We start from the raw sequence: 18614 nt of genomic DNA on the forward strand, positions 1-18614 counted from the left end.
GGGTGGCTCAGTCATTAAGCGTCTGCCTTCAGCTCAGGTCATGATCCCAGGGTCCTGGGAAAGAGCCCCACATCGGACTCCCTGCTCCGCGGGAAGCCTGCTTCTTTCTCTCCCACTCCCCCTGCTTGTGTTCCCTCTCTCTCTCTGTCAAATAAATAAATAAAATCTTAAAAAAAAAATAACCTTTTTATTCTTTGTTAAAGATAAAATTCCGAAAATGCTAATGTATTTCCTGACAGGTAAATATCCTTTTTTTCTTTATATTCTTCAAAATATGGAACTCTAATTTTACTGGCAATTAGGTTAACATACTGAAGTTGTTTGAAATAACTTTTATTTCACAGATATAAAACAGTTCTGAACATTTACAACTTGTACAAAGCACTGGTATGTTAGCCTTTCTGTTTTAAAAAGTGCTATCCTAAAAGAATAGAAGAAGTTCAAGACCACAATGACATTCCAAATTATAGGTACAGGGAATGGGGAATATGAAGAAAGTATTCTAATCAACTACAAAATCCTGAAACCATTTTTGATGGAAGGAAAATGAATAATACTGGATTTTCAAACAGTGTGAAATCACACTTTGGTCTGAAACACGTTTCGCTTTGCTTTTTATTCAGATGTATACATAAAAATTATATAAAAATGCCACTAAAATGAACCCTTCAAAGGCTTAATTAAAAAGAGGTAGGGAATGAAAATTAAAGGATTTATTTTGGCAGTTCTTCAATAATGATGCGAGATACTGAATTCCATCCAGTAGAGGCGTCTCCTTTCGGGTAATCCGAACAAGTCCCAACCCAGATGGCAACATCCACTAATCCAGCTCCAATTCCTTCACAAAGCCCTTCCACTGCAGAACAGAGATGAAAGTTAGAGCTTTCTTTAGAACAAAAAGCAAAAATCTTCACCTAAATGTTATTACTTTAGCAAAGTAGGTGACAAATCTATTGAATGCACAGTGAATTAAAAATTCTAATGCTCAATAAGGACTTCATAAAGATAAGGTCTCTTTTTCTTACCACATAAATATTTTTTAAAAACCTATATCTACCCATCTGATGATATAAGCTGAACAGGCAGTTTTCTTGCAGGTTTCAGCCATAAAACCAGAATCTGTTTAGTTACTGAAAGTTACCGTTTAGGTGACTGAAAACAAAAAAGCAATTTATTTGACTAAACAAAGGAAGCCAAGACTTTTATTTGCTTTGCAGGTCTTTTTTAAAGAAAGCCTTTTCTAACACTTACCTATACACTTGATGCATAGAAGAAAGGACTTTTGTAACATTAAAAGAAATTCTAGCATAATCATTATACCAGTCCTTCGATCTGGGAATCCCATTGTACATGGACTTTCCTCACCGTGAACAAACAAACAATCTTGCTTTTCCTCTATGTTCTTATGCTTTATAAATATACGACTTTTCTCAGGGTCTCTGGACTTTCACATACTAATATACAACTTGCAGTCCATCTTACCAAGATCCTTCTATATTAAAAAAAAAAAAAAAAATCCCCCAATGGTCATTTTAACAGACAAAAAGGTATGTGTCTGTGTAAGGGGGTAAAGGAACCAGAGGTTGCCAGATTCTTTCAGAAAATGAGTCCTGACATACAAGTAGTGTAGGGATTGCCATCATGTGACTGGTCAGGTTTCCCATCTGGTAGGTTAGTACATTCCAACTGAGCCTCGGGATGTAGTGCTGGAGCAATCTTCTTCCTTGAGCTGACACATCAATGAATCTAAGGTAAGTCCCTCAGAATCCAGACTTGACTGGTTCAGGCCCCTTTCAAAGCTGGGAGAACGAAGCAGTGTGGCCACAATCCCATTTAATCTAGCACCACACCGAGTGAGAATGCCCAGAAATACTCATGTTCTCCCAAGTTCTGCACGTCCATGGCCTAGAAACTTGTTCACCTCACGCTACAGGCCGTAAGACAAATTTGGGTCTAGCATCAGTCTCACATGAGGAGAATCAAATGGTCACTTCACGGTCTTTAACCTGTGCAGTAATATTTTTTGAATGAATGAACATTTTTGCTATGATAAGGTAATATTGCTACTTATTAAGCACCTAAAATATGTTGGATTAGGGGGTTCTAGACCTGTTTTCCTCTTGGCCCTAGGTAACAAGGTGACATTCAAATGTTTTTCAAACTCCCCATGGGCATATCCAAGGCTCTAAGTCATCCTCAATGTGCTAAGTGTGTCTCCTTTCTCTCAAGAAAGAGTTTCAGTGTATGAGGGAAAGTGATTTTATTGCAGAGGTAACCTTCTATCATCTTAATACAAAAACTGTTATAAATAACAAATTACTTCTGACATTCCACCCAAGTGATCACACCAAATAAATTTCTACACCATGGTCGGGAACTGCTATGTTAAATAAGTTATAAAGCATATGCATGTATAGGGCACAGTTCCTGGGCCTGAGGGCTTATATTACAGCAAGATATTAGCACAAACACCTTAAAGGTAATACAGTAGAAAGTAAGTTGCTTATACCAACTATTTTTATCACATACATACTATAGAGTATGTAATGTTTAATATATATACTTATATATATAATTTAATAACATATATACTAAACATATATCACTTCCTAATTAAATTTTGATGTTATATCTAGATTTTTCTTATTGTAGAGACTGCTTCTCAGATGGAAAACACATCATCCTTTCCAGCACAAGTATCTAAGGACTTAGTGATGAAGCTTTTTAACCTGATCAAAGAGAGGGCTGGGGAGACAAGACGGCAGGCAAGGAGCTGGTTTCTGCTCTCTTGAACACTGATTCTACTGTCCTGCATAACACACTTTATTTCCCTGGACCTTCTCTATAGGCCAAGAGAGGGGGTTCAAATATCTTCTTTATGTCTCAAGGATAGTGTGGGGATTTGAGGAATAATGCAGAAGGGATGCCCTTGATTTCTCAGGAATAAACGTGCTCTGTTAATTTTTGGGTTCAGTATCTGACTTGGATCCCCAAAGCATGCTGAAATAGAATTTCCTCTATTAACAGTGGAGGGATCTCTTCTCTTCCCTCTGCCATTTTTTAAGTACAAGGTTAGTGAGAAATCCCTGCAAGACATCAGGGGAATGAAGCTAGTGATACATACATCTTGTGATTCTCCCAGCAGGGACTGTCATGATGTACAATCCCACTGCAACTCAAGAAACCAAAATGGCCAGCAGCCAAATATCGATAGAGGTGTGTCTGGGTGAGGACATTAATAGACACCCCGACCCCTTCTATTTCTTTGGTATCTTCCAAGCTTTCTTTAATGAACCTTAAAATAGAATAAAACAAACCAATAATTTTTTTTTCTTACAGCTTAAGTGACCACTGGTTTAAATGAATGTCTTTTCTCTTATACGAGGCAGAAACAAAGAATGCACTATAGAAATGTCCTCTTTTACAAATTCAGCAGACAATATCTATCCTTTTAAAGGACAAGGTGGAGAAATAATCTCCTTATCAAGTGGATCTCAACCTTGGCTGAGCATTAGGCTACCTGGAAACGATTCTGAAATCCCAGGGCCTTGGCTGCATCTAGACCCATTAAGTCAGACTCCCTGGAAGGGTGGTACCCAGGTATGGGGATTTTTTTAAGTTCCGTAGTTGAGCCTAATGTGTAGCCAGGGTTGAAAACCACTGCTCTGTGGCATTATGGGCTGTTTTGCCATTTCATCTAATTCAGTGATTTTCAACCTTGGGGATCTTTAAAAAAAAAATACGGTATTATCCCCAGAGATTCTGATTCAGTCCGTCAGAGGCAGAGCCCAGTTATCTGTACATTTTTTTAAAGATCCATTTCAGGGAATTCTGAATGCAACCAGAGTGAGTAGTTAGGTACTGAAAACTTGCTATAGGTCTCTTTATCACAGGCTGGGGAACCAACATGATCGTGGCTTTAAGACCAGTCTTTCGTGTCCAAAGTCATCAGGCACATCCTGCAGTCACTCTTCCACGTACCAGAAGAAGTGCGATGAATATTAATTGTTGAATTGAGTTCGGGGCTTCCTTGGTCCAAATAAATGATGGCTTCAATGGGAAGAGGTCCTGAACATTCAGCTCCATTGAACGTGAAATACCAACGCTGACAGCATGCATTCCTGCATTTTAACCGAAGGGAGCCACTGAACAAAACCCTCAGAGCACTGTTTGAGCGCATCTTCGTAAATGTACACTCCTATCACAAACACAGAAATAGGGTTCAATTAGCATTTTCAATCTTCATTCAAAAGATGCTTTCAAGTTGTAGTGTGAATGTTATTCAATTTTCCTTTTCCTCAAACTACATTTTAAAAAGCTTAGCTTTTACAGAAGGAGAGAGATTCTCTGCAAGGCAGAGAAGAGACTCATATTGATATTAGACACTCTAAGAAAATCAAATTATGGCATTCTTAGAATTCTTCACACCACGGAAGGTATCTTTTAGTCTTACTCAAAACAGCTGGTCTTCAGTATTTTAAGCCAAACCAGTCTATGTATTTACTTTTCTTTTTTCATTCCAAAAATATTTCCTGAGCCCTACGTGCTGGATGCTACAGTTAACGACAGTAAATGAAACAGAATCTCTGCTCTCATGGAACTTATATTCTAGACTATATATTTATTCTTGACCAGTTTCTTTTTGCGCAACAGCAAACAGTATCAGGGGTAAAGCAGAGGTGGAGGTTTTAGGCTTATATAATGACACAATGAGAAGGCCCCGGGTTTTTTCTCTAATTACTCTTTGCAAAATTTGTCTCTCTACTGGCTCATGGTCTACTATCCTTTACTTTCAGAAAGCTCCCAAACTCATTCTGACCGCTCCTAAAAGAAACTTAAAAACATATTAATAATTCAGAGTGCACAGGGATAGTTTCAGAGAGAACTCAGCAACTTTTGATGAACTATAAATAAGTAACCAGTCTATCAATGTCAGGAGTTTAAAGAAGCAGGCAACATTTTAACACATTTAAACACAATGCTTTCTAAGAAGTAACAGGAAAATAAAAATGGTCACAGTCACCAAAATTCTGGAGGCTCTATGGAAATTCTAGTACAAAAAATCAAATCAAGACAGCCTCAAACATTTTTATAGATAATGGAACAGACAGTAAAGAGCTGAGATGAGGAGCATCTCAGAGTTCTGTGAAAGTAAGATCTCTTCTACTTGCATTTGCCTGGTGGTAGGAGTGGTTGATATCAAGGAATAATGTATTGTTGAATAATAATAATATACACACGGAACCATGTACAGAGTTGGTCAACAAAAGAAAGAGCCTTAGGAATAGCACCAGTTTCTTCAATTCTGTGCCATCCCAGTCGTCTGGCCAGTTACCTTTAAAGCAAACACTAATTAAAGTGACTGAATCATTAACCAAAATGCGTTGCTAGACAGGCTCTTTTGAGTACTTTTCCCCCCTAAATGTTGCAGAAAAATTTTAAATGCTTACTGTTGTACATCTCTGGTCCGTTCCACTTCTCGTAAGCTTAGTAATTTTAAGCCACATCTGCTACCCAGAATAAGGACAAATACCAATGGACTTCCCACTTGGGAGATCATTCCTATCACAGGGTTAGTTTCTTGGAAATTTCTTCCCACCCTTATGGTGTCTGGAGCCACAGCAGAATTTCTTATACTCATTTATTTATTTATTTATTTTAAAGATTTTATTTATTTATTTGACAGAGAGAGACACAGCGAGAGAGGGAACACAAGCAGGGGGACTGGGAGAGGGAGAAGCAGGCTTCCCACTAGGCAGGGAGCCCGATGCGATGCGCGGCTCCATCCCAGGACCCTGGGATCATGACCTGAGCTGAAGGCAGACGCTTAATGACTGAGCCACCCAGGAGCCCCTTTCTTATACTAATTTAAAGTTAAGTTCACTTTCAAACAAGATTGGAAAGTTGCTTACTGTCCAGCACAGATACTTATGCTCTCTCTTTTTGCTTGCGTTTTTAAAAAAGGAGTGTTATTTTAGATATTATTAGGTTTAAAATAACATGGTGATTTATTTGTCTTAGAAATACCTTTATAAAATTAACTCTGAAATGTTATCTTTTTTATTCATTAATTCTAACTTAGCCACAGGGTCCCTACTCCTTAATTTTGTAAAAGTCTTTTAGCAAAAATAAAATAAAATCTTAAATTCGCACTCAACTATGAACACTCTTAAGTTTTGCTTCAACTTTAAAATAATTCAGACTTCACTTACCGCAATTTTTCCAAGATCTATGCCATAATTGAGTGAACTCCATGAACACTGCTTGTAGTTAGGTGTCCAGGACTCCTCAAAGCTTTCCCTCAAGCATTCCCCCTTTTCTCCTTTGAATCCATCCCGACCTGGGATCCCAGGGGTACCGGGAATGCCATTGGCCCCAGGGCTTCCATCTCGCCCAGGCATCCCTGCAGGTCCTTGTAAGCACATTCCATTATACTAGAGCAGAAAAAGGAAAAGGGGACAAACCCTCATCATTCAAGATTCAAAGCTCTTTCTGATTAGTTGCATTCTTAAAAGATTTATTTTATTTATTTTAGAGAGGGAGAGAGAGCAGAAGGGGCAGAGAGAGAGGGAGACAAGAAGACACCCGCTGATCATGGAGCCCAACATGGGGCTTCGCTTGGGGCTCAATGGGCTCGACTGGGGGCTCAGCTGGGGGTTCAATGAGGGGGGCTTGATCCCAGGACCCTGAGATCATGACATGAACTGAAACCAAGAGTTGGTCGCTTAACCAAGTGAGCCACCCAGGGGCCCCTAGAATTGCATTTATTTTGAGCCCTTGGAGTCAAGAATCCCTTCATACCACTTGCACATGTTCTAGATGAGTTACTATAGAGAACTGATTTTAAAGTTGTTTCTAAAATATTGAGATTTCTTTCCCATTTTTTTTTGCACAGACTGCTCACACACACACACACACACAGAGAAATCAAAAAAGACAAAATGTTTTCATTTGCCTGCCTTTTCTCTACTGCTTATTAAAAGCATACATGATTTAAAAAAAAAAAAGCATACATGATTTTTAAATTGCTGTATTCCAGGGTGAACATAATTAGATATACTGCTTTTTTCTTCTAACCCTATATGTTGTAAAGCACTGTAAAGTATCATAATGATACTTTAAAAATTTTATGCAAACATTGCACTATTTTGGGATACTTAGGTTATTTCTATTTTTTCTATCATTAGTATTATTGTAATGAAAATTTTCACCCGTATAACTTTTTTTGTCTTTTGAATTATTTCCCTAAGACATAGTCCTAGGGATATAATTATCAAAAAATCTTAGTTAATAATTATCTTACACCAGCAATATCTTTGAATTGGATTGCACATCTCCCGCTTCTATTTTATGTGAAGGAAGTGTCATTAGATTAAAACTTCTGGCCTCCAACCTCACATCTCCTCAGGAGCAAATGGCCTGGTCACAGGTGACCACTGGTAAGTGCCACCAGTAAGGTGGCAGTAATCTCTCAAACCTCTTTTTTTTTTTTTTTAAGATTTTATTTATTTATTTGACAGAGAGAGAGATAGTGAGAGCAGGAACACAAGCAGGGGGAGTGGGAGAGGGAGAAGCAGGCTTCCCGCCGAGCAGGGAGCCCGATGTGGGACTCGATCCCAGGACCCTGGGATTATGACCTGAGCTGAAGGCAGATGCTTAACGACTGAGCCACCCAGGCACCCCTCTCTCAAACCTCTTAAGTGCCAGGATTCTCTCTGGTTTTCTTGGTGGGCCGACAGCAAGAGTATCAGGTAGAAATTAAGAGCATGGATTCTCTGGATTTTTAATCCTGGTTCCACTGCTTATTAGCTATGTGAGATAAGGCAACTTGCTCAACATTTCAGTGCCTGTTCCCTTCCCTGTATAAGAGGGAAAATAATAAAGATTCTTACCTGGCAGGGTTCATGTGAGATTTAAGTGAGATCCTATATAAAACCGTGCTTAGACCCGTGCAGGGCACATAGTATGCACTGCGTATGTCAACCATGATGATTCTTATTACCCCCCAAGATCACGTGAGGCAGTGACACTGGGCAGGTGTGTCTACTCCCTTGGGGGGACCTTACCAGGGTCTAGACCTGGGACAGACAGCATTGGCAAACCCGTCGGCCAGCACGCACACACAAGCCACACACACCAACATAGTTGGGTATGTGGTAAAGGTAATATTTTATCTCCATCTGTCTAATTCCCCTGTCTTTTTTGGAATTGGTCCATTTATTAGGACCCCAACCTCAAATGCAATCCACTTAAATTTTTACTTTAACATTCCCCTATTGGTGTAAATTGTACTATCATTCTGTATAACGACACTGTCCAGTGAGAACAACAACAACAAAAACCAAGATTCCTTATATATTAAAATAACTTCTGGACTTAGACATGGTCATATCATAAAATCCAGCAATGCCGCTGCCTAGGAAGGATCCTCATGTACATAATGTTTCCCAATCAATTTCTTCTCACATCACCAATTTCATCTATCAAATCACTGATAAATGATTTTTGTCATGACTTTGGCCACTACCATTTTCCTGGTGTAAGAAAAGGCACTATTTATTTATTACCAAAGAAACACTAAAAGTGTTTAACAAAATTACAAATGTATTTAACAAAATTTGAAGACAAGCTAAAGTATAAAATATTCTAAAACAGTTTGGTTTATTTTAGACTTACTTTTCATTTTAGTAATCTCATTCACTTTCACTAGCAGATACATGTTTAGACATAGATTTCAAGTGGGAAGGGAGAAACAAGACTTCTGATTTTTTTTTAAGATTTTTTTTTTATTATTTATTCATTTGAGACACAGAGATAGAGAGAGAGAGCATGAGCAGTGGGAGAGGCAGAGGGAGAGGGAGAAGCAGACTCCCAGCCGAGCCAGGAGCCCGATGTGGGGCTCGATCCCAGGACCCCGGGATCACGACCTGAGCCGAAGGCAGACGCTTAACCATCTGAGCCACCCAGGTGCCCCATGATTTTTTTTTTTCACTATTATCCCTGCCCCCCCGGAGGCAAGATGATACACAAAGTTTTATTTTCCTATGTATCACTAGTTTTCAATCAGGGATGATTTTGTCCCCCAGGGTATACTTAGCAAATGTCTGGAGGCATTTTTGGTTGTCACAACTTGGGAGGGGAGGGTACCACTGGCATCTAATGGGGATAGGGACCGCGGGTGCTGCTAAACATCCTACGATGTGCAGGACGGTCCCCACAACAAAGAATTATCTAGCCCCAAATGTCAGTAGGGCCAAGGTTGAGAATGTTTATTCAGATTTTTATCTAAAACCTGCATTTCAGTGGCCACATAATTTTATTGAATTTGGTTCCACGGGTATTACATGTCCTCTTTCACTTTAAAAATGTTAACCCAGGGGCGCCTGGGTGGCTCAGATGGTTGGGCGTCTGCCTTCGGCTCAGGTCATGATCCCGGGGTCCTGGGATCGAGTCCCGCATCGGGCTCTCTGCTCCTTGGGAGCCTGCTTCTCCCTCTGCCTCTCTCTCTCTCTGTCTCTCATGAATGAATAAATAAAGTCTTTAAAAAAAATAAAAATTAAAAATTAATAATAAAAAAATAAAAATGGGGCGCCTGGGTGGCTCAGTTGGTTAAGCGACTGCCTTCGGCTCAGGTCATGATCCTGGAGTCCCGGGATCGAGTCCCACATCGGGCTCCCTGCTCGGCGGGGAGCCTGCTTCTCCCTCTGACCCTCCCCCCTCTCATGTGCTCTCTCTCTCTCATTCTCTCTGTCTCAAATAAATAAATAAATAAATATCTTTAAAAAAAAAATAAAATAAAATAAAAATAAAAATGTTAACCCAGCATAGGCTTAGTACTAGGCAGGCGTTCTGTAAATGTCTGTAGAATGAACCCCTGTTTTTCCACTGGCCACCAGGGGGCAGAGCTTGCTGGAAGCTTGAAAGGAACGCTTTGAAAGGTCCCGTACAAAGAAGTTGCTTTATAGAAACCTTCTTGAAACCTTCTCAGTGACCACATGAACATTTTTTTTTTCTCCAGCAAAACCAAACCTAATCTACAGGATGCACCTGAGCTTGGTTGCACAATAAGCTTTTCCAAGTTGGGCGAGAGTTGTGGGAAACCGCAGGTACTGTAAATCCGTGGAGGAAAAGAAAAAATTGCTAGCTTTATGGAGAAAAGGGGTATTTTGTGCATCATAATTACAAATTCATAAAATGCAAACTGCACATGAACCCCAGCCATTTGGTACAGTTTTAGGCAATTTAGACACTTAAAATAAAACCGTAGCCCTGAACACATTGTCTGCTTTGTGGAGCAAAATTACATAGCGCATCACCAAAAAGTGCAGTGTGCAATGGCAGGAATTTTTTTCCAGAGGTTTTGAATCTGGCATAGAACTAGCTGCCAGGGAGTTTGGTTTATTAGCTCAGTTTATAATGGCAGCTTAGAGAAACAGGTGTTTTGTTTTGTTTTTTATCAAAATAATGCCCCCCCACCTTAGGTCCTGCAATGCCTGTAAACGACACTTGTCTGCAAATAAGATTGGCCTAAGGACTGAAGTTTATTATGTGCCAAGGAATATGGTAGTTGTGAAAGGACAGCTCTTGACACAGGGCAGAGGACTGCTCTGCTCTCCACTGGGTTTGTTGACTTTTGGAGGGAAAGAGCTTTAAGCAAACAGACCTTCCCATAGATTAGACCCTCAGAAAGCACTTGGGCTGTTTGTTTTCTCTTCTGAAAACTGTCTTCTCCCTTAGCTCCACTGTGGTGCTCCTGCTTGGTGGCCACAGGCTGAGGACCCAGGGTATCTGGAAGGACTGACTGCCCATCTGACTATAAACAGAACAATGACTTGGGTCCTGGGAAGGTTAGTGCAGGGTCCCTTCATTTTCCCCTTCTGGCCTTAATCCCTCTGAACCATTCCTGTCCTGAGCTGTGGTTGTCCGACAAAGTAAATTGCAGCCCACACTCCCTAGGAAGATGACCCAACATGACTCATAGTGTTCAAGTTACAAAGAGTTGGACGGATACTTTGTGAGGGTTATTATTCTCTCCTGCAGGCAGACGTGGCCACCAGCCCCAACACAGGACACGTCGCAGGGCTCTGGCCCAGGCCCACCCAGGGGAACAGCGAGTCCAGGGTCTCCCAGACAGCTCCCAGGCCCACCTTCTAACCGACTCAAGCTTCTCATTCTCCCCCCTTGCCGCCCTAACCCTCTCTGTCCTCCCGGGGTGTTGGGGGTGGGGGGACGAGGCCCTCAGAGGCCAGAAATGTATTTTGGGACATCCCACTCGACCCACGTCGCATCTCCGCTCCAGCATTTGGGTCTCCCGTGCGAGTTCCATGTCCCCATGTTGGGGGTGGGGGGGACGGGCGCATTGCTCGCATTGCCCAGGTCATACCTTACACGCGGACTCCGACAAAGCGGGACACCCGGGCGCACGCACGACCCACAGACGCAGCTGTACAGACCACCCCCCACCCCACCAGCCGGACTCCCGTCGCCCCCGTGCGGCCCGCGGCTCTGTCCCCGCCGCCGGACTCACCAGGTCCACCACCTCCCTCTGCCGCAACAGAGCCTTTTGCTTCCCCTTGGGGCTCTCGGAGGCGCTCGACGGCGCCCGCAGCTGCAGCAGCAAGAGCAGCAGGAGGCCGAGGAGCCGCCGCGGGGAGGCGGCGGCGGGGCCGTGGGGGCGCATGGCGCGCGGCGGCCCCGGGACGCGCGGAGCAGGAGCACCAGGCGGAGACGCGGCGCCGGGACGTGATCAGAGTCTGGCCCCGCCGCGTTGCGAGGCCGCCGCAGGCTGTATCAATGCCCCTTTCACCGGCGCGCCTCCCTCCCGGCCTCCCTCCCGCCCCTCCGGACACCGAGTTTCCATCCTGTAATAGGCGGGAACCCCCACCCCAAGCCCGACACGGGGCGGGCCCACAGCCGGGCCCGCCCCCTCCGGCGCAGCCGCCCGGACCCCGGCAGAGAAGCCGCCTGCGGAGTCGGGGCGGGGGGGGGGGGGGTGGGAGGCCACAGGTGGAGGCTTCCAGGCGGGGGTGGAGATGGCACCGCCTAAAGGAACATTGAGGGGCACGTGCCCTTACCGGGGTCCAGAAACCACCTTCAGGGGTTGTCAGACTGTCACAGTAGGCAAGCTCTTCTTCGGAGATGACATTTGGGGGCGGAGCAGGGGTGGGGGAGGAACCATAGGTATCATCGGGTTCTCCCAGGGGCCCATGACCTAACTGATTAAGAACCGATGTTTCATAAACCAAAAAGCAGACTCTTAAATACAGAGAACAAACTGGTGGTTGCCAAAGGGATGGCGGGTGGGGGGATGGGTGAAATAGATGAAGGGGATTAGGAGATATAAACTTTCAGTTAGAGAACAAGTCACTGAGGTGAAAAGTACATCATAGGAAATATAGTGGATACTATTGTAATAACCTTGTATGGTGACAGATCGTGATTACGCTTATTGTGGTGAGCACCGAGTGATGGTATAGAGTTGTTGAATCAATATGTTGTGCACCTGAAACTAATATAACATTGTATGTTAATTATACTTCAATAAACATTTTTTAAAAATACATTAAAAATTTAAAAAGAACTGATGTTTCAGGGCGCCTGGGTGGCTCAGTCGTTGGTCATGATCCCAGAGTCCTGGAATCGAGCCCTGCATTGGGCTCCCTGCATCAGCGGGAAGGCTGCTTCTCCCTCTCCCACTTGCCCTGCTTGTGTTCCCTCTCTCTCTGTGTCTCTCTCTGTCAAATAAATAAATAAAATCTTCAAAAAAAAAGAAAAAGAACTGATGTTTCATGAGCATTAACACTTACTAAGCACCAGGAACCACCCAGGCCACCAGATAGGGTCCTTTATACACCACTGGCTGAAATCTGGCAGGAGAGAGGTTTTGCCACACCTGGAACAACGTGGAGGTTGTTGACAGAATGGCAATGCTGCTGAGGTCAAATTCATCTCAGCAAGGTTCTCTTTAGAGACCCATCCAGTTTCCTGGAAGTTGCAGTAGACCCAACCGATGGACATTACAGAAAAGGAACAGTGGCAGGGGAGCATGTCAGGGCATTTGGAGGAATGCTCCCTCCTGGGCCACTGCGTAACTGCAAGTAAATTTCATTCCTGTTTGTCAGAAGAAGCAAAAATCCAATGGGTTCTAAAGCCAGGACTGGCTACATAATTTTCAGGGCTCAGCGCAAAATGAAAATGCAGGGTCCTTTGTTTAAAAAAATTGTTAAGAATTTCAAGACAGTTTTAACAGAACTATATACCAAGCATAGGATTCTTTTAAGCATAGCTGCACAGGTCACTCACGCATGAGACAGCCCTGCATAAAGCTGAACAAGGTCCCCGCTGGTGCCTTTATGTGCCAAACCACTGCGGTGGCAGCAATCTATAGGCTGGAGAGGAGGGGAGGGCACCCCCAGAGGGTATCCAATCGCAACTCCTGCTGCAGTTCCACCCAGGGAGTTCAAATGGTCCTTCTCTGTGTAAATTTGGGGGTCCAGATTGGATTTTTAGAAAACAGCTCATCTTGTATTACCATCCACGTGCTTTTTTTCCCCATTTCTTTTGCTTAAAAAAAAACTTTTTTAGGGGTGCCTGGGTGGCTCAGTCGGTTAAGCGTCTGCTTTTGGCTCAGGTCATGATCTCAAGGTCCTGGAATTGAGTCCTGCATTGGGCTCCCTGCTCAGTGGGGGGTCTGCTTCTCCCTCACCCTCTCCCCCAGCTTGTGCTCTCTCTCTCAAATAAATAAATAAAATCTTAAAAAAAAACTTTTTAATTTTAATTTTTTTAAGATTTAAAAAAATTTTTCAAAGATTTTATTTATTTGACAGAGAGACAGCGAGAGAGGGAACACAGCAGGGGGAGTAGGAGAGGGAGAAACAGGCCTCCCGCTGAGCAGAGAGCCCAATGCGGGACTCCATCCCTCCGGACCTGAGCCGAAGGCAGATGCCTAACTGAGCCACCCAGGTGCCCCCAGAAACTTTTTTAATTGAAGTATAGTTGACACCCAGTGTTACATTAATTTCAGTGTACAACATGATGATTCAACAACTCTACACGTTATGTTGTACTTGCCATAAGTGTAGCTACCATCTGACACCATAATATCAATATGTTTTTAAAGTACACATTCACGGGGCACCTGGGTGGCGCAGTCGGTAAGCATCTGCCTTCGGCTCAGGTCATGATCCCAGGGTCCTGGGATCGAGCCCCGCATCGGGCTCCCTGCTCCGCGGGAGGCCTGCTTCTCCCTCTCCCACTCCGCCTGCTTGTGTTCCCTCTCTCACTGTGTCTCTCTCTCTGTCAAATAAATAAATAAAATCTTTAAAAAATAAATAAATAAATAAATAAATAAATAAATAAATAAATAAATAAATAAATAAAGTGCACATTCACATAACTAATCAAATTACACTGTAAGATAAGTTAACCAGATATCATTATCTATATTTCAAAGATAATCCATAATAATGTATAAGTGCCTTACACATACCCTCTCGGGTCCTAAAGTTATCACATATCTCTTCCCACTATGGGTTTGATTAACTTCACTGTCTCTGAGCTTACTTCCATATACCTCTGTGTGCTTGCTAAGTCATTTTTCCTACCACCTCTAGAATTTACTATTTCAGTCGAGTTTTCTTGGTCTAAAACTTATGTTCATTCTACCATTACAGATTTTAGTTCCAGTTAGAGATTATGGACTAGTTTAGTGTCTCAGATGTTTCCAGAGTGACCTTTCCCAGAGATTTCCAAATGTTCTGCATATTTTCTGTTCAGATATTTTACTTCTTTTTCTATTGGACTATTCATGCACTTCTTATCTATCATAAAAACTACTTTAAGGTTGACATCTTTAAAACATTTGATCTTCCCATTAGGGACATAATATATCTCCCCAGTTTTCCAAATCCTCTTTTATGCATCAGTAAAATTTTAGGATTTTCTTTATATATTTCTTATTGTTGCTATGATGTATTTTGCTGCTATTGCAAATGGAATCTGCACACACACCCCATAGACTATATTATTTTTCTATTACTGCATAACAAATTACCACAAACTTAGTGACGTAACACAACACAAATTTGTTACCTCCCAGTCTTGTGGGTCAGGGGTCCAGCTCAGATTAGTGTCACAGGAAGCTGAAGTCAAGCAGTCAGCCAGGTCAGTCCTCATCAGGAAGCTTGACTAGGGAAAGATGCACTTCTAATCCTCCTTGGGTTCTTGGCAGAATTCATTTCCTCGTGGTTGTAAGACTAAGGTCCCTGCTTTTTTGGCTGTTTGTTGTCTGGGGTCCGTTCTCATCTACCAGAGGCTACTCTCATGTCTTTACCATGTGGCGCCTCCCTGTAAGCCTTTGAATCTGTGGGGAAGAGTGTAGTACCTTTTAAGGTCTGATATGATTAAGTCAGGCCCATCCAGGATAAGTCAAAGTCAACTGATTAGGGAACCTAATTACACCTTCAAAATTCCTTCTGCCATATAACACAATCATGGAGGTGACAGCCATCATCTTCACAGTTTTGCTCATACTCAAGGGGAGGGGATTATTTACCACAGGGCAGAAATCTTAGGGTGCTGTCTTAGAAATCTGTCTACCCCATGTATCAATGGGCTATGGCTGGGAGCTTTTGATTGTCATCACTTGTTTCCTTATAGCATAAGAAGTGATGTTTTCTAACATAAAAAGTTCTGGCAGGTGACAAGAAGATCAAGGTGGTCAATAAAAATATTGTAATCACACTAGTGGTAGGAGTCAGCCCACAGAATTCTGCATTTCCCTTGCAGGAAAGGAAGCACAGGGAGTCCTCAACTTTTAAACTGTTAGGCATTCACATATCTCTCAGTCACCCTTTGTTTGCCAAGTGCATCTTCCACGCATCACTTGATAATGAACATTTCAAAGTATCATGTAATCATAGCCTGCCAGTCAAAATTCCAGCAGCATCTCTATCTTCGTAAACAGTATTTGTGCAATTATTTGACAGCTTGTATTTGTTAGACCCCACGCCCAGCGTGGAGCCCAACATGGGGCTTGAACTCACAACCCTGAGATCAAGACCTGAGCTGAGATCGTGAGTCAGACGCTTAACCGAACGAGCCACTCAGGCGCCCCTGTTCTTATTATTTTCTAAAAAAAAGAGCAAAAGGGAAAAGAAAGGTAGCGATGTAAATAAGAACTCATAAAGTTAGTATAGTTGAAATAAAATAGAAATAAATGGGCTGAAAGTGCCATTTTTTAAAGACTCAAGGGGACACTTACTGGAATTAAGGTAGAAGAGCGTATAGCATCAGTCGAGGTCTAGTCAGAGTAACATAAACCATGCAGGCGAGTTCAAACAGAGGAGATTTATCAGCCGCTACCAGGAGAAACTGGAGGCTAAAGCTGTAGCTATCCTCTGTGTAGGGGCTTACTAAGTGCTTTTCCCTGGTACTCACGGAGTGCTCTCTCTATATTAGCTATTATTATTTTTATTGTAAGAGTTGGGGATTCCATACAAAATTAAAAGGAGCCATGGTTCAGTAGAGGACACTTAACATATACATCAGTTGTATTATTCAGAACCCAGTGAGGAAACAGAAACCACTCTGAGTATGTAAAAAGAATTTACATGTAGGAACTAACGTAGGAAATTGACTACAAAGTCTAAAATGTCAACAGGGGACAGTGAAGCGACCCACAATTAGCCATGGCCATAAGCTGCTACCACTCTTAAGCTGGAGAGACCTAAGTTGACCAGTCAAAGCTGGAATCATGGTGGGTTTATCCACTGGAACCTGGAACCGTGAAAGAGATGGAGCCACTGCCAGAGAAGGAAGATGAGTAATACCGGGGCTATTCCCTTCTTCCCCCCTCCAATCTCGGATTGGTCAAACCCAGCTAGCAGCCCCCAGAAACAGGAATCTGGGAAACAGCCTGCAGAGCTCAGCCTCCGGAGATACAGAGCAGAGCTGGGGAAGCTTGAAGAATGATCTGAGGGCAAAGAGCACCGATCAGTCCTGAAGGGGGTCCTGAAGTCCTCCCTCCACTGGCTCATGCTTACGTGTGTACATGCAGCTCTCAAATCCAACCCTGCGGTGGCTTCATCTGCAATCTGAAATATGTAAAGTACCAGACTGTTTGGACTGGTATTAAACCATTAATCTATCCACATCCGGCACTGATAAACAGTAAGTATCTAGCACCCTTCCCAGCACATGAGTGACTGGGATTTTTATAGTTCTACAAGAAGAAATGGAAAATTATAGAACCCAAATTGTTGATAAAAGGTAAGTGTAAGTCCCTTGCCTGTGATTATGGCGAGGACATTCTTCATGTACCCTTTTTTATTTGTGCACATGCCTGAGGGCAAGCCCTGGTGGTCTGTGTTAGACCTGCAAGAGTTACATTTCATTTATTCTGAATCATAGCATGTGACGTGCTTTCAGCTTGAGTAGTCTTTCATTTCCTGTCAAATTTTCTTCCCTTTCTTAAGTTACCCGAAGCTGTGTGCTTTCTGCCCCTCTTCATTATGCCCTGTGTACAGAAGTTTTGAAATCAGCATCCCTCTGAACAGGCTCTGCATTGTAAGAATTCCTTAGAAGATGGTTCACCATGGAGATCTGTGTTTGAGAATGGTCAAGATTAAAGGCATCTCTGGGCAGTTCAGATGACTCTGCAGCCTGTGTGTCTCTTTCAAGGCACAAAGAGCTGCCTGTTTTCTGCTAAAAGAAAACCAAAGTAAGCAGGATATTTGGAATTACATCCTAAAACATTTAGGTTTACAAAATGCATCCAGGTCTCTTGTTCCCCTGCACACATCTCCAACCCCATCAGCTAGACCATGGTTTCTGGTTATTGCTTAGTTGATATAAAGTCAGGTCATTGGAGTGGAAATCAAAACAAGCCAAAATATTAATCCCCTCCCTCACCTATCAGAGTTTTTAGCAAATAACAAAGCAAGCTGAATGCAATTTCACTTCCTCCCAAACTGCCCAATAGAGAATGCTGGATAGTGACAACATGGGAATTGATTGGTGGCAGGAGGGAGAAAATCAAGAGGTTTGGATATGAAACAAGAAATGGTTAACTGAGGGTGCCTGGGTGGCTCAGTTGTTAAGCATCTGCCTTCGGCCCAGGTCATGATCCCAGGGTCCTGGGATCAAGCCCCACATTGGGCCCCTGCTCAGCGGGGAGTCTGCTTCTCCCTCTCCCACTCCCCCTGCTTGTGTTCCTGCTCTCGCTCTCTGTCAAACAAATAAATAAAATCTTTAAAAGAAAAAAAAAAAAAAGAAATGGCTAACTGTCCAAAGAAAAAACAAGAGTGAATGGAACAAATCACTATTTATTATGGCATGGAAGTTAGTACCATTTGCTAACCACCACATGTAGAAAATTGAAACTAATTTTAATTAAGTTAAAATTGGTTTAGGCAAATTCTCTTCCTATGTTCTTTACCATGATTTGAAAATAACCCTTTGGCAATATTATCAGATACTTTGGCATTGTTATCAGAATCATCAGCCTTACAAAATTATCAGCATTATCAGAAACATCCTGTTGCCCCTTTTCCTTCTAACTCTTGGCTAAATGAATGATTCCTATTTTTATGGACTGTTGACCTCCTCATTTATTT

At 42.5% G+C, this 18614-nt stretch overlaps 1 protein-coding gene across 1 annotated transcript; it reads right to left on the bottom strand.

Moving 5' to 3' along the window:
* Positions 1-597: 597 nt before the first annotated feature.
* Positions 598-11852, bottom strand: CTHRC1 (collagen triple helix repeat containing 1). The gene is made up of 4 exons (XM_045899195.3): positions 11528-11852; positions 6213-6434; positions 3982-4198; positions 598-856 (listed from the first exon to the last, which is right to left on the bottom strand). The coding sequence occupies exons 1-4, from the start codon at positions 11678-11680 to the stop codon at positions 714-716; spliced, it is 735 nt and encodes a 244-aa protein (XP_045755151.1). The 5' UTR covers positions 11681-11852; the 3' UTR covers positions 598-713.
* Positions 11853-18614: the final 6762 nt, after the last annotated feature.

The sequence above is a fragment of the Mirounga angustirostris genome, unplaced genomic scaffold (assembly GCF_029215605.1).
Source record: "Mirounga angustirostris isolate CCGP_5_RB_7025 unplaced genomic scaffold, mMirAng1.0.hap1 SCAF_4, whole genome shotgun sequence".
Classification (NCBI taxonomy): domain Eukaryota; kingdom Metazoa; phylum Chordata; class Mammalia; order Carnivora; family Phocidae; genus Mirounga; species Mirounga angustirostris.